We start from the raw sequence: 15,878 nt of genomic DNA, 5'->3' as shown, positions 1-15,878 counted from the left end.
GGCAGAGATCCACTTCCATTTCCATTGTGTCCATTGTGTGTCGGTAAAGAGGAAACAAATGGGAAACCCCCAGTCCAAATTTCCAAAGAGCACCCCCTTAGGGTGCCTCCTAGCCAATTTAAAAACCTTACAGCTTGAACAAGACCTTAGGAGAAGCGGTTAATTTTCCTTTCCACTGTGGCTTGATCGACCTCAGCAATTTCTGCCAGCGGCTAGGCAAGTGGTCCGAAATTTACATACAAGGCTTTTGGGCCTTAGGCTCTCGTCCCTATACTCCCTCTCTCCCCGCTCTCCCCACCCCCTCCCTTCCTGCCCAGACTCCTCCTCCTCCCCCCATCCAGACTCCTCCTTCCTCCTCCTTACCTACTAGTAATCCACTCAGTCCCATGCCTCCTTCGGGGCCCCCAACTGGCTGTCTTGAGTCTCCTGTCTCTGCTCACACCCGCTCTAAGTGCCCTGCTGATGTCCCCACTCCTGCCCCACACCCTCCTACAGCGTTAGCGCCTTTGCGAGAGGTGGCTGGGGCGGAGGGGGTAGTCAGAGTACATGTCCCTTTTTCATTGGCCGATCTTTCCAAAATTGAGAAGCGTTTAGGTCATTTCTCAGCTAATCCCACCATCTACATAAAGGAATTTAGATACCTTTGTCAGGCCTATGACTTAACTTGGCATGACCTCCAGGTTATCCTAACCTCCACCCTAAACCCTGAGGAGCAAGAGCGCATCCTAGCGGCCGCCAGGCAGCATGCCAACCAACTACATTTAACTGACGCCGCCATCCCACTAGGGGAGCAAGCAGTCCCCTCGGCAGACCCAGACTGGAACTACCAAGCAAACCAGCCTGGGAGCCGTAGGCGAGACCTAATGGTCCAGTGTTTGTTGGCTGGTATGCAAGCAGCCTCAAACAAAACTGTAAATTTTAACAAATTAAAAGAAATTATTCAAAATCCAGAAGAAAATCCAGCCGCATTCTTAAATAGGCTGACTGAGGTTCTGAGCCAGTATACCCGGTTAGATCCGGCCTCCCCCACAGGGGCCACCATTTTGGCGTCTTATTTCATTTCTCAATCAGCTCCTGACATTCGTAAAAAACTTCAAAAGGTAGAGGATGGTCCTCAGGCACCAATACAAGACCTAGTTAAATTAGCCTTTAAGGTCTATAACTCCAGAGAGGAGACGGCTGAGGCGGTGCGACAGGCACGCCTTAAACAGAAGGCCCAGCTCCTAGCAGCGGCTTTACAGCCCAGTCGTAACCCCAGACCAGAGAGCACATACCCCACAGACTCCAAGGCCATGAAAGGAGCCTGCTATAAGTGTGGCAAGGCGGGACACTATGCCAACAGGTGTCCGCAGGGTCCCCGAGTCCCAACGCAGCCTTGCTATAAGTGCAAGGCATCAGGACATTGGGCCAGTGAATGTCCTAACCCTCATCCACCAGCAACCCCGTGCCCTGCTTGCCAGCAGAAAGGACACTGGAAGTCGGATTGCCCCACCCTGAGAACAGGTGCCGCGCCTCTACGTGACCCCCTTTCCCAGGATCCTGGGAGCTCCTTCCAGCTCCTACATCTGGACGACGACGACAACCGAAGGTGCCGAGACTCGGGGACCCCCATCACCCTCGCCGAGCCACGGGTAACTCTCCTGGTAGTGGGTAAGACAATTAATTTTTTAATAGATAGCGGGGCTACCTATTCTGTTTTGCCGTCCTTCTCTGGACCTAGCCTTCCATCCAATATCTCTGTAGTAGGTGTAGACGGAAAGCCATCCACTCCACGAAAAACTCCACTCCTTAATTGCTGCCTGGCCAACAACTATTTTGCGCACTCGTTCCTCATTATACCCTCATGCCCTACCCCCTTACTAGTCCGAGACATCCTGAGCACCTTAAAGGCCTCCATACACATCCCCACCAACCCATCCACTCCCCTTCAACCCTCTCATGACCTGTTGCTCATGCTTTGTGCAGGCGCACACGCTCCTCCTATGTCGCCCCCACCCCTTATCTTCCCTATTTCTGTACACCCTCAAGTGTGGGACACTTCCACCCCAGTCATAGCTGCCCACCACCCACCAGTTCTTGTCAAGCTCAAAGATCCTACTCGTTTCCCAAACCGCCCCCAATTCTCTCTCTCTCCGACACATCTACAAGGTTTAAAGCCAATTATCACGCGACTACTTAGCCAACATATCCTTGTCTGCACACATTCCCCTTGTAACACTCCAATACTTCCAGTTAAAAAGGCAGATGGAACGTATAGGTTAGTACAGGATCTTCGGCTAGTCAATGAAGCCACCCGTCCCACGCACCCTGTAGTTCCCAACCCTTACACCCTTCTGTCCCATATCCCTACCAATTCTACTTATTTTACTGTGCTAGACCTTAAGGATGCCTTCTTTACCATACCCCTACACACAGACAGCCAGTTCCTGTTTGCCTTCACATGGGAGGACCCAGACACACATACCTCCACTCAACTGACGTGGACGGTCCTCCCACAAGGGTTCCGGGACAGCCCCCATTTCTTTGGTCAGGCCTTAGCGAAAGACCTTGCCTCCTGCCCTCTCACTAATAGCAAAGTTCTGCAGTATGTAGATGATCTCCTAATCTGTAGCCCTGCCAAACAAGACTCTCTTCTAGACACTGCAACTCTCCTCAACCATTTAGGCTCATTAGGTTATAGAGTATCTAAACACAAGGCCCAAATTTCTTGCCAAACCGTCATATACTTGGGAATTGAAATCACCCCAACAAGCCGGGCGCGGTGGCTCAAGCCTGTAATCCCAGCACTTTGGGAGGCTGAGACGGGCGGATCACAAGGTCAGGAGGTCGAGATCATCCTGGCTAACTCGATGAAACCCCGTCTCTACTAAAAAATACAAAAAACCGTCGGGCGCGGTGGTGCGCGCCTGTAGTCCCAGCTGCTCCGGAGGCTGAGGCAGGAGAATGGCGTGAACCCGGGAGGCGGAGCTTGCAGTGAGCTGAGGTCCGGCCACTGCACTCCAGCCTGGGCGACAAAGCGAGACTCCGTCTCAAAAAAAAAAAAAAAAAAAAAAAAAAGAAATCACCCCAACAACCCGGTCACTAACTACCGACCGCATGGCCCTAATACGTAACCTTCTTCCCCCTCAAGATGCAAAAGAAATTCAATCTTTCCTAGGTCTAATAGGTTTCTTCAGACATTGGATCCCCAATTTTGGAATCCTAGCCAAACCTTTATACGCTGCAGTTAAAGAAACCCCACATGGGCCTTTGTCCAACCCCAAATTAATCTCGACTCATTTCACCCGCTTAAAAGCTTGCCTTCTCTCACAACCCACTCACTCACTGCCTGATTTCCAGCGTCCCTTCCAACTCTTTACAGATGAAAGGCAGAAAGTGGCAGTTGGTCTCTTAGCCCAGCCTGTCGGTAACACCCACCGTCCTGTGGCCTATCTATCCAAACAGCTAGACCCAACTGTACAAGGCTGGCAACCCTGTCTGCGTGCGTTAGCAGTGGCAGCCTGCCTGACCCAGGAAGCAAAAAAGCTCATTAGAGGCAGTAATCTAACGGTCCTCTCCACACACCGTCTTCAGGATCTCATCTCTCATAAAAGTATTAGCCACTTAACTCCATCCCGGCTCCAACTTTTCCATCTCTTATTCATAGAAGACCCCACTGTTACTTTAGAAGTTTGCTCCTCTCTAAATCCAGCCACTTTACTGCCAGACTCTCTTAAACCACCCCATACTAAACATTCTTGTCCTGAGGTCCTGAAGGCTCAACCCCCCAGCCACCTACACTTGCATGACCAGCCCCTTCAGAATGCACAGCTAACCTTATTTGTGGATGGCAGCTCCTTTATCAACCCCCAAGGAAACAGGCAGGCAGGATATGCAGTAGTTACCTCCTCCGCAGTTTTAGAGGCAAAACCCCTACCACAAGGGACCACATCACAGCAGGCAGAACTCACTGCACTAACCAAGGTACTCCTACTATCAAAAGGAAAAACAGTAAACATATACACAGATTCTAAATATGCTTTTCTAATCGCACACACCCATTCAGTCATCTGGAGAGAGAGAGGGTTTTTAACCACCGGCGGTACCCCTATTATTAACAAAAACCAAATACTCAAACTACTAGATGCACTGTCGGCACCTTCCAAGGTAGCCATTATACATTGTAAAGGGCACCAAACTTCATCTGACCCGGTAGCAGCTGGCAACAATTTCGCTGACGTCACTGCCAAGTCAGCCGCCAGATTTTCCACCCCTAAGCCTCCTTCTGTCTGTTTTCTCTCCCCCCAGTATGCCCCTAACTACACTCAGGAAGAAAAGGCTAAGCTATTACAAAATCCAACAGCCAAACTAACTACAGGTGACTGGATATATATTGATAACAAACTAGTTATTCCTGAGACACAACTCCATACCATTCTAACAGACATACATAACTCTTTACATATAGGACCCAAAGCCTTATACAATTTTCTAAATCCCCTCCTCCACTGTCCAACACTACAAAAACACTTACTGACAATCAACCAGCAGTGCTCTACCTGTCTAAAGGCAAATCCTCAAGGCCCATTGCGTAATCCCCATCCCAGCCACCAACTCAGAGGACACCAACCAGGTGAAGATTGGCAAATTGATTTCACACATATGCCAAAACATAAAAAATTCAAATACCTCTTAACCCTTGTGGACACTTTTTCAGGGTGGATAGAGGCCTATCCTACCACAGGAGAAACCGCTAACATTGTTGCCTCTATACTCACTGAACATATTATTCCTAGGTTTGGCCTCCCGGTCACTCTTCAATCCGACAATGGTCCAGCATTCATCTCTAAGGTAGTCCAACAGGTGGCAGCCCTCCTACACATCACCTGGAAACTCCACATCCCTTATAGGCCTCAGTCTTCTGGTAAGGTAGAAAAGGCTAACGGACTCATCAAACAACAGCTCACCAAACTCTCAATCGAAACCCAGCAGTCGTGGGTAAACCTCCTTCCCTTAGCCCTGACCTGGCTGCGGGCAGCACCTCGAAGCCCAACTGGCCTCAGTCCGTTCGAATTAGTCTACGGACGGCCCCTAACCCTCCAGCAAATACCTTCCCTGCCAGCCCCTTTGGCGAACTACCTCCCATATCTCACTCTTCTCAGACAACTCCTAAGACAGCACGCTGAGTTAGCACACCCTCCTCCAACAGACGCCTACAACCCACATCTCTCCCTCAGTCCCGGAGACCAAGTATACATAAAAGATATCCAAGCCAAAGACTTACAGCCCAGGTGGAAAGGTCCATACATTGTCCTCCTGTCTACACATACAGCAGCAAAACTCCTAGGACACACGCATTGGATTCATATTTCCCAGCTAAAAAGGGCCCCCACCGAGAATAATCAGTGGACATCAGTTCAACTTTCCCCCACTCGCCTCAAACTTACAAAGCTTCCTTGACTATCTCATGCTCCCCGACCCCTGGCACCTAGCTCGCTTTCTCAACATCCTCTACATAAACCTATCAGACTTTCAATACATAGCCCCAGATCCATATCTACCTCCGGACAATAGTCCAGAGCAGTGGTTCTCCCGTCTTCTAACTTTCATCGAACATCTTCAGTGAAAGGGACACTGCAACTACACTGAAAATGTAGTCTCAGTTTACATTTATATTGCTGTCTCACTCATACACTCAGACCTTTGCTAGTCCGCCTACTGTATGGCAGTTATTTTTTTAATCACTGAAACTTGGCCACAAGACAGCCGAACACACTCAGTAGTACATAGTTCTGCCAGTTGTCTTCCTTAAGGCTGTCAAACTTCTCTCCGCACAATAGAGGCCCCTTCTCATGGCTCACACTTATTCGCCAAAGGCCAAACTTAACCTACACCGTGAATATAACCAATCTGTCCCACCGCTTCCTCTGTGAGGCTTTAGAAGGCCCCCACCTAGTGGCAGCCCCCCTGCTCATGGCCCTCAACACAACTGGTCGCTCTCTAAAACTCTTAACCATACAGCCATTAACTGATCCCTCTATGTCCCCGTGTCCTTGGTCCCCAGTCTAACTTTATACAGCCAGGCAGAAGTAGCAGAGCTTTTCCAACAACTTTCTATGCTACTACGCCACTTTCGTCAAAAACGGGCTGTTTTCCTCCCTCTAGTTATTGGAATCAGCTGAAGGACTGGCCTCCCTGCAGCGCCGAACTACCTCAATAGCCCAAGTAGCTGCCCAAAATAGGCGAGCTCTGGACTTGCTTACAGCTGAAAAAGGAGGCACTTGTCTCTTCCCTGGAGAAGAGTGCTGCTATTATGTTAGCAAGTCAAGCCTAGCAGACACTAACATTCAAACCCTCAATAAAATAAAAGCTGAAATACAGAACCTTAACACCTCAACCTTGCTGGGACCTTCCTTCTGGGTTTTGCCCATATTCCAACAAATGCTTCCATTCCTCATTCCTATACTAATACTGTGCCTTATTTTATTTTTCATCCGTGCGTCCAAATACCAACCATGGGCCCCGACCTTAACGACGCCCCTTAACAGCAGGAAGTAGCCAGACAGACCACAGCGCCCCTTTATCACTATTATCAATAAAAGGTTGGACTGTTTGGACGAATGGAGGCAAGATGGTGCACTTTCGGGTTCTTCTTCACCACCAACTCTTCCCGCGTGCGCGAAAAGGCAGCCGGTGCCCGGGAAGGTACAGACCAACTGGGCATGCGCCAGGTGACGTCAATCTGAAGAGACCAAGATATACCTGGTCGCACCTGCGGAACGCCCCTGACACGCCCATGCCCCACCTATTGCCCTCCCACTCCTAGAAAAGCCGCTCTCCGCCATTGAGCCACGCGGCCTTCTCACAGCCCGGCGGACTTCCCAGTTTCTCATTGCTGTCGGAACTGTCGGAACTCCGTCCGAGAGCTTGGGGGAGGGGAACTCTGCCGGCCTTCTTTGCCGGAGGCCGACAGACTTCTCCACACCTTGGGTTACTAAAATAAACTTGCAGTTTTGCGCCTGACCTTTGCCTACTTGCTGGTTCTTTTGCTCGCTCTGGTGGTCTTAGAAAAACAAGACAGTCTATTTTCTGAATCACTTCAATCCCATGAATTCTGGAAGGTTATGACTCCCCTTCTTACTTTTGCCAATGACCAGTTGTATTTGGTCTTACACAGCAGATATTCAGTAAATATCGCTCACTGGTAGTACACAGCCTTACATTTGCAGTTTATTCTTAAATCCAATAAGCTTTATTATTGGATTTAAGAATAAAGGCTATTTGTTATTCTTAATAATAATAATTCTTAATAAGAGAGGTTCAGAAACACAGTGAAATCAAGAAGATGATCAAGTCCACTACAACCAGCTCACCATCAATTTAATACCTTGGATAAAGAAACAATACCTCACTAAAGTTAATGATTTTGATCTGACAGTATTTTAATTTTATGTAACTGTTGTATCCTTTCCGGTGTCTCAACCAATTAACCTCCCGTCCCTTCTCTTCTTGGTGGGAATTAATTATCTGGTCTCTTTAGCCTCATTCTTCCTGGCCACCTTTACCAGAAACTGGGAAAGAAGAGGAAAAGCAAGAGCACTCGTTTTGCTAATTTTACAGCTCAGACAATTCTGGTAGGAGACAGAGGTGAAGGCGGCGAAAGAATGCTTCTTGTCGATCTATAAATCTGAATCATCCATAAAAGACAGTCAGGTGCTAGCTCTGCATACAGGAAGTTCAACAAACACTAAGGCCCCACAAGCTCACCTTGTGCTTTAAATTCCTTAAACCGTTCTAAGTCATCCCGGTACATCCGCTTGATTGTGCTGGTGGCCCTGTCCTTGATGTTAGGAATGAACTCCTGAAGCTGTCTGACGGCAGAACCCAAATCCGCATCTGAATCCTCGGCATCTCCTGAATCTGCATACAAATATCTTGTTTCGGAATCTTCAGCTGTTTCCACATTGCGTTCTTCATTTGCAGGTTCTAACCTAAGGGGTTAGAAAATTGGGTTGCAGGCTGGGCGCGGTGGCTCAAGCCTGTAATCCCAGCACTTTGGGAGGCCGAGACGGGTGGATCATGAGGTCAGGAGATCGAGATCATCCTGGTTAACACGGTGAAACCCCGTCTCTACTACAAAATACAAAAAATCTAGCCGGGCGAGGTGGCGAGCGCCTGTAGTCCCAGCTACTCGGGAGGCTGAGGCAGGAGAATGGCATAAAAACACTCGGGAGGCGGAGCTTGTAGTGAGCTGAGATCCGGCCACTGCACTCCAGCCTGGGCGACAGAGCAAGACTCCGTCTCAAAAAAAAAAAAAAAGAAAATTGGGTTGCCCAACATTAACACATCACTTGACCTCATAACTTTTAAACTTTTCCTTCTTTTCTTTGTGAGACAGTCTCGCTCTGTCGCCAGGCTGGAGTGCAATGGTGTGATCTCAGCTCACTGCAACTTCTGCCTCCCGGTTCAAGCGATTCTCCTACCTCAGCCTCCAGAGTAGCTGGGACTACAGGTGCCTGCCACCATGCCTGGCTAACTTTTGTATTTTTAGTAGAGATGGGGTTTCACCATGTTGGCTAGGCTGATCTTGAACTCCTGGCCTCAAGTGACTCACCCACCTTGGCCTCCCAAAGTGCTGGGATTACAGGCATGAGCCACCATGCCTGGCCTTAAACTTTTCTTAAAATGGCTCTCACTTAGGCTACCAGAATATTAAAGCAAGATGAGATCTTGGAGTTGACTCAGTCCATGATTTTCAAACTTTTTACTGGAACTTGAATTACTTGTATATATCTCAGAGGCAGCCTAGAAGCTAAACGTGCAGCCCTAAGCCCTATTTCCTCTGGTTATTTGCTCAGACTATTTTTCAAAGGTAATTTGGGCTTTTAAATTTACTCATAGATTTTCAGGGCTGGAATAGTTCTTAGTGAAAATTGAATCTGTCTTATTTCACACATGAAGAAATTAAACTACTTGCCAAGTTTACTCAATTAAAGATGTATGATATTCTGTACATTGAGGGTATATTGAGGGTCTACCTCTTGATGATTTCTGCCATTTAATATGTATGTGCTGAGGCCAGGCACGGTGGTTCACGCCTGTAATCCCAGCACTTTGAGAGGCTGAGGCGGGTGGATCGCCTGAGGTCAGGAGTTTGAGACCAGCCTGACCAACAAGGAGAAACCTCATGTCTACTAAAAATACAAAATTAGCCAGGTGTGGTGGTGCATGCCTGTAATCTCAGCTACTTGGGAGAATCGCTTGAACCCGGGAGGCGCAGGGCATAGTGAACTGAGATCGCACCATTGCACTCCAGCCTAGGCAACAAGAGCAAATCTCCGTCTCAAAAAAAAAAAAAAAAAAAGAGTCTGTGCTAAATAAAGAGGCATGGGCAGAATCCATACAAAAGAAATATACCAGTAGCTGGAATACCACTCCCACGTTACCTTGGCACCTCTTGCATATGCTTGCTTGCTGAACAGGCCCGGGTTTTCTTTTGTCGGGGCCTGGGTTTCACACTTTCTTCCATCACGGAGCCATTACCTTCTACTGAATCAAAGAGTGTGCTCTCAGAGTTCTTAGTGGACACTGAAAAACCATCACCAGACGCTACGGCCCTTTTGACAGACTTAAGCTTCCTTTTCTTAGACTTCTTCTCTGTACTGTTGGATTCCTTGAACCCTTTAAGAGCCTTCCTGCCTTCCACAATCCCAGCCTCACGGCCCACCTGTGATCCTTCACGGTATGCACTCTCAAGGCTCTCAGGCATGGCCATTGCCTCCAATTCCTGGTGATTGGACTTTTTCTTTTTTTTCTTAGACTTGCTTTTATAAGCCGGTGCTGGCAGTTCTGCAGTTTCACCATGTAGGCCCACAGCAGGCCGGGATTCCTGCGTCTCAGTCCCAACCTCGCTGCCCACTTGTGATCCTTCAGGCATGGCCAATGCCTCAGAGTCCTGGTAACTGGACTTTTTCTTCTTTTTTTTCTTAGACTTTTTTTTGTGAGTAGGTCCTAGTAGTTCTGGAGCTTCACCATCCAAGCCCACAGCAGGTCGGGATTCCTGCATATCAGGCTCAGCCTCACTGCCCGCTTGCGATCCTTCAGGCATGGCCAATGTCTCATATTCCTGGTTACTGGACTTTTTCTTTTTTTTCTTACACTTGTTTTTATGAGGAGATGCTGGTAGTTCTGTTATTTCACCCCCTGGACTCATAGAAAGCCAGGACTCCTCCTGGTGGGATTCCGACTGAGGCAGGGCATCCATTGCCCGCTGGCTCTCCTGCACAGCATCCCAGAATGCAGCTTTCCTCCGATGCTTTTTCTTTTTCTCCCTAACTTTATTGTGCAGTGCTTCTGATTTATGTGTATGTGACTTAGCAAGTACCTGAAATTTGTCTGTTTTAGGCACTCCTGGTAACTTCTGTTCCATGCTCCTATCAACACAAATGACATCAACATCGTTTCTAAAATGCTTTGGTGTGTTGCTAATATTTTCTTTATCCACAAGGACAACTGTAGCACCTGCTTCCTCTTCTACCTCCAAAGCACTGTATCTTCTCTTTTTTCTCTTTTTGAGTGTAGCAGTGGCATTTTCAGCATCATCATGGATTCTGGATTTTTTCAAAGGAGTAGAAATGAGACGCTGGAAATCTTTTTTCCTCTTTTTCCTCCTAGTTACTTGAGACTGTTCACTCACCAGGGAGGAGTCTCTGAAAATTTCGTGGGAATGTTTCTGAGGTCTTTCCTTATGTACAGAATACTTTTTCTTTTTCTTGTCAGAAACTGGAGTGTGGATTTCAAATCTGCTTGATTCTCCTTCCATTTTATTCCTATATGGAAATGTGATGACAACAATGGTTTATTTTTGCTTTTTTTTTTTTTTTAAAGACGGAGTCTCGCTTTGTCGCCCAGGATGGAGTGCAGTGGTGCGATCTCGGCTCACTGCAAGCTCCGCCTCCTGGGTTCACGCCATTTTCCCACCTTAGCCTCCCGAATAGCTGGGACTATAGGTACCTGCCACCACGCCCAGCTAATTTTATTTTTGTATTTTTAGTAGAGACGGGGTTTTATCGTGTTAGCCAGGATGGTCTCCATCTCCTGACCTCGTGATCCACCCACCTCGGCCTCCCAAAGTGCTGGGATTACAGGCGTCAGCCACCGCACCGGCCTATTTTTGCATTTTAAACATAGCCTCAGGGGAAAAAAATCACAGCAAAATGAAATTGTATGACAAATGACAAGCCTGTAGTCATGATTACAAATTTTATATTATTCTAGATACACAGGTGGCTCACTGGAATTCTGTCTGGTCCCACTGCCTTTATGATGGAGAAAAAAATAGTTAACAGAGAACAACAGTGCCGTGTCCCCCACAGCCTCCCTCTGACTCATCTGTCCAACTCTGCATTTAAGCCACAAGCAGCTCATTTTGGTTCCTCCAACATGCCACAACCTTTCCCCTCAGCTCTCATACATTCTTGTCACTGTCTCCCCACCCTCCTCGCCTCCTGCCATCCTTCAGAGCTTGATTTGAAGATCAGTTCTTCAAGAAAGTTTTCCCTGATTCCTTGGGCTTGGCCTGATTCCCAAGTAACATACTTTCACATTTAAAAAATAAACACTTAGTCATTTACAGGCTGTCTTCCCTGCTTAAAATAAAAAAAAAAAAGAAAGAAAACAAGGAAGAAAAAGATGGTTTATCTGTCTGGTTCCCCTCTGTGTTTCTACCATGGAGAAGCCATTAGACTCCATTAGAGTGCAGGATCCATAAAAGGGCTTCGCAGTGGGGATATCAGGTATCCACTGACCTCAAACCAGAAGTCAGCCTCTTTGTGAAAGAAGTTGGATATGCCTTGTTAGTGTCCAACAAAGAGCAAACATTCTGCAAAACACTGGAATAAATTTCATAAGCCACTAACGTTAATACTCACATATCAGGTGTGTGCACTTGGAATTAAAATACAGTAATAGAAACGCACTTTCCAAAAGAGATGATTAAAAATATAATTTTGCAAACATGTCTTATTGTTCTCTTGGCTCTGTGTTGCTTCTGGGTTTCATTTTTTTTTTCAGATTTTATCTTTGGCTACATAACACATTTACATGGTACAAAAATCAAAATAATCTTCATATTTCTTCTCCTTTCTTACACAGAAGGTAACATCTATATATTGTGATCCGCACTTGCTATTTTCCCTTAACAACAGACCCCGGAGCTCTCTCTATATCAGCGGTCTTTAAAGTCTGAATGCTAAGCACATTTTCTACAGAAGCTACCTAATTTATCCTGGGTAGTAAATATCAGCTGTATTAGACAAGAAATATGTCACTCCCCCAAGTCTAACACACTTGCTTGTGCTGCCACATCCTCTCTCTCTCTCGCTGCAACAAAGGAAGTGTCCCTTCTTCTGTCAAAGGCTATTTCCTTCCGTTATAGCAAGGAAAATGTGTGCTGGCTCCCAACCCCCTCCTGCCTTCTCAGAGAGATAGTGGTCCCCCAGGTACCCCATCTCTCTCCTGTATCTTCAGCCTGTTTTCTAGCAAAACACCAATAATATTTAATCTCCTCTAACTTAAAAAAAAAAGCAACTGTTGTCTAACCCTAAGTCTTATCCAACTGTTCTCTCTCTTCCCCTTCACAGCAACATTCCTGATAGAGAAATCAGTCTTTCCATTACCTCACCTTTTATCCACTTATTAACCCACATCCTTGGAGCTCCCACCCCACTACTCCACTGAGACTGCTCCGGCAAGAGTATCCTTAAAGCCACTAACTTCAACAGATGCTTTTCAGGCCCATCTTTTAGGACCTCTTAAAAAAATCACAAACAGAACAGATGATTTTTTTTTTTTTTTTTTCTGAGACGGAGTTTCGCTCTGTCGCCCAGGCTGGAGTGCAGTGGCGTGATCTTGGCTCACTGCAAGCTGTGCCTCCCGGGTTCACGCCATTCTTCTGCCTCAGCCTCCAGAGTAGCTGGGACTACCGGTGCCCACCACAATGCCCGGCTAATTTTTTTGTATTTTTTAGTAGAGACAGAGTTTCACTGTGTTAGCCAGGATGGTCTCGATCTCCTGACCTCATGATCCACCTGCCTCGGCCTCCCAAAGTGCTGGGATTACAGGCGTGAGCCACCGCACCCGGCTGATTTCTTTCTTTCTTTCTTTTTTTTGGAGACAGAATCTCGCTCGTCACCCAGGCTGGAGGGCAGTGGTGCAATCTCAGCTCACTGCAACCTCGGCCTCCTGGGTTCAAGCGATTCTCCTGCTTCAGCCTCCGGAGTAGAAGCTGGGATTACAGGAGCATGCCACCAATCTTGGCTAATCTTTGTATTTTTAGCAGAGACGGGGTTTCACCATGTTGGCCAGTCTGGTCTTGAACTCCTGACCTCAGGTGAACCACCTGTCTCGGCCTCCCAAAGTGTCAGGATTACAGGCCTAAGCCACAGCGCCCGGCCTTGATTTCTTTATATAACATTTCCCCTTCCATCAGTTCCTTTCCTTCTTTTTTGTAAATACTTCCTCTGGTCTCTGGAGCCTAGTACAACCTTCTAAATATACAGTCTCTCCCTGCTAAAAACTTTTTAGAGTTCTCCTGTTATTCTTAAGATAAAGTCAAAATCCTCACAGACCTGCAAGGGTCTTCATTTCTTCATAATCTAGCCTAGAGATGGAGAGAGGTAGGTCCATGCCTACTTCTCTACCTCTCACTTCTCTCTAGGTTTCAGAAACCCTGCTTTTTTCAGTTCCCATCACACTTCTGGCAGTTATAATATGATCGACTTCCTGAGGGCTGGAATTTTGGCCACCTTGCTCCCAAATGGCTCCCCAGTGCTCCAAACATATTGAAAGAAGGGATATGCATTTATCCCCCCTTACTCAGAACATACACTTCCCGCCCTGCAGGTATGTGCTCAAACCTGGTCCCCGATTCTCTCACCGCCTCTGAGGTGCCAGAAAGACCCCGCTCTGCTCCCGGGTGGGCTGGGCGCTCCAGGGCTGAGAGGGGAGGAACTAACCAGATGTGAATTCTCCATCTTCTCACTCCCAAAGACCCAAGTCTCGGGCAGGCGCGGTGGTTCACGCCTGTAATCCCAGCACTTTGGGAGGCTGAGGCGGGTTGACCACCTGAGGTCTGGAGTTCGAGACCTGCCTGGCCAACATGGTGAAACCCCGTCTCTACTAAAAATACAAAAATTACCTAGGCGTGGTGGCGGGCGCCTATAATCCCAGCTACTTAGGAGGCTGAGGCAGGAGAATCGCTTGAAACCAGGAGGCGGAGGTTGCAGCGAGCCGAGATCGCGCCACCGCACTCCAGCCTGGGCGACAAGAGCAAGACTCCACCTTTTTTTTAAAAAAAAAAAAAGACCCAAACCTCAGTTTCCCCAAGATAAGGCCTGGGACGAAGACCGCGGCCTGGAGACCTCAGGCCAAAAGGCAGGTCTCCCAGAAGACGAGGAAATCCACCACCCCACGCTGGGTTTTTACGTGCGCATTTTGAAATACAGAAACAACTAACAAAGCCGCTTTCAACTTACCCTCCGAAAGCGTTGCGACCTTTCTCCCAACCCGGAAGTGCTGTTGTTGAGGAAGCGGAAGTAGTAGTGCGTCGCCTTCCGGCCCCCTCGGCGTCATGCTGTCATGGTAACACGGCTGCCGCTAGGCAGTGAAGGCGGGCGCAGTTGTCTACCCGTTTTCCTTCTAGGTCCTTTAGAGGTCAGGTGGGGTACAGCGTGCTCCCAAAACGAAGAAAACAGGACAGAATCCCCCTCCATTGACGTACTAATGCATGCGTGCATTCCATTTATTCCAGTTTTTGGTGAACTCCAGGAACAACTTGGGAAGACAGATGACAAACAAATCAACTAAGATAATTTCAGATTATCTTGTAAGGAAAATAAAATAGGATAACATGATGGAGAGTGACTAGGGGACAGTGGGTACTACTTTAGATGTAAGGGAGGGCTCACTGAGGAGTGACATTTGAGCTGCGTTTTTGGTGAACTCCAGGAACAACTTGGGAAGACAGATGACAAACAAAGCAACTAAGATAATTTCAGATTACCTTGTAAGGAAAATAAAATAGGGTAACATGATGGAGAGTGACTAGGGGACAGTGAGTGCTACTTTAGATGTAAGGGAGGGCTCACTGAGGAGTGACATCTGAGCTGAATTATAAATGAAAACAACAGGCAAAAAATCTAGACAGAAGAGTGTTCCAGGCTGGAAGTGAATGGAAAAGTCCTGAACTTGGTTGCTGGAGGACCTGGGAGAAGACCAGAGCAGCTGGAGCACAGAGTGAACCCACAGGGTGACAGGTCGCACACGCCCAGCCTAAGTGAATGCATGTGAATGCAGGGGAGGGGGTCGGAGATGAAGTCAGAGGTCTGCAGGTGCAGTCTGATGGATGTTAAACTTGGATGAAGTCTCAGAAGGTTAGAGCTGGCAGGAGTTTGGAGATCTATCCCAGTCTTCCCATTTCAACAGAGTCCTGAAAAGACTTAGCTAAAAGGGCAGCTTTAACCTGGCTATCAATTCAAGGCCATTATATTTACCAACCAAACGTTTAACCTTTTTGGATAGTGAACGTATACGATATAGGCAACAAGTTTTCTCACTTAATCCTTGTAGGTATCTATGAGGTATTATTAGCCCCACCTTGTGGATAAGAAACCTGGGTTTACAGAAACTTGTCAAAGGTGACTTAAATGGGCCAGCCAGAAATCAGACTTATGCTCTTTCTACTACTCCACTATCTTGCCCCTCACTGTTCCACCTGACTTCTATGTGATCTGCCAAGTGTCTTTGATTAAAAAATGCACAACCTATGCTTCCGTGAAAGTCTGGAAGGGAAGCAGGTTGGAGAAACGATGAACCTATATATGCTGCTCTGGGACGTGGAT

At 47.4% G+C, this 15,878-nt stretch overlaps 1 protein-coding gene across 3 annotated transcripts in view; it reads right to left on the bottom strand.

Annotated features, from left to right (window-relative positions):
• TTF1 (transcription termination factor 1) overlaps positions 1-14,569 on the bottom strand; it is a 48,574-nt gene extending 34,005 nt beyond the window's left edge. For all 3 annotated transcript variants that reach the window (XR_003309964.1, XR_003309965.1, XM_026457123.1), the window contains exons 1-3: positions 14,514-14,569; positions 9,426-10,808; positions 7,747-7,970 (exon numbers count right to left, since the gene is read on the bottom strand). Coding sequence is in view for 1 of the 3 variants with exons in the window: in XM_026457123.1 (XP_026312908.1) it covers positions 7,747-7,970; positions 9,426-10,801 (1,600 nt within the window). In the remaining 2 variants the exon portion in view is untranslated. The remainder of the gene's footprint in view (positions 1-7,746; positions 7,971-9,425; positions 10,809-14,513) is intronic.
• Positions 14,570-15,878: the final 1,309 nt, after the last annotated feature.

The sequence above is a fragment of the Piliocolobus tephrosceles genome, chromosome 14 (assembly GCF_002776525.5).
Source record: "Piliocolobus tephrosceles isolate RC106 chromosome 14, ASM277652v3, whole genome shotgun sequence".
Taxonomy (NCBI): Eukaryota; Metazoa; Chordata; class Mammalia; order Primates; family Cercopithecidae; genus Piliocolobus; species Piliocolobus tephrosceles.
Note: the sequence above shows the minus strand (reverse complement) of the source record. Positions and strands in the feature narration are given on the sequence as shown.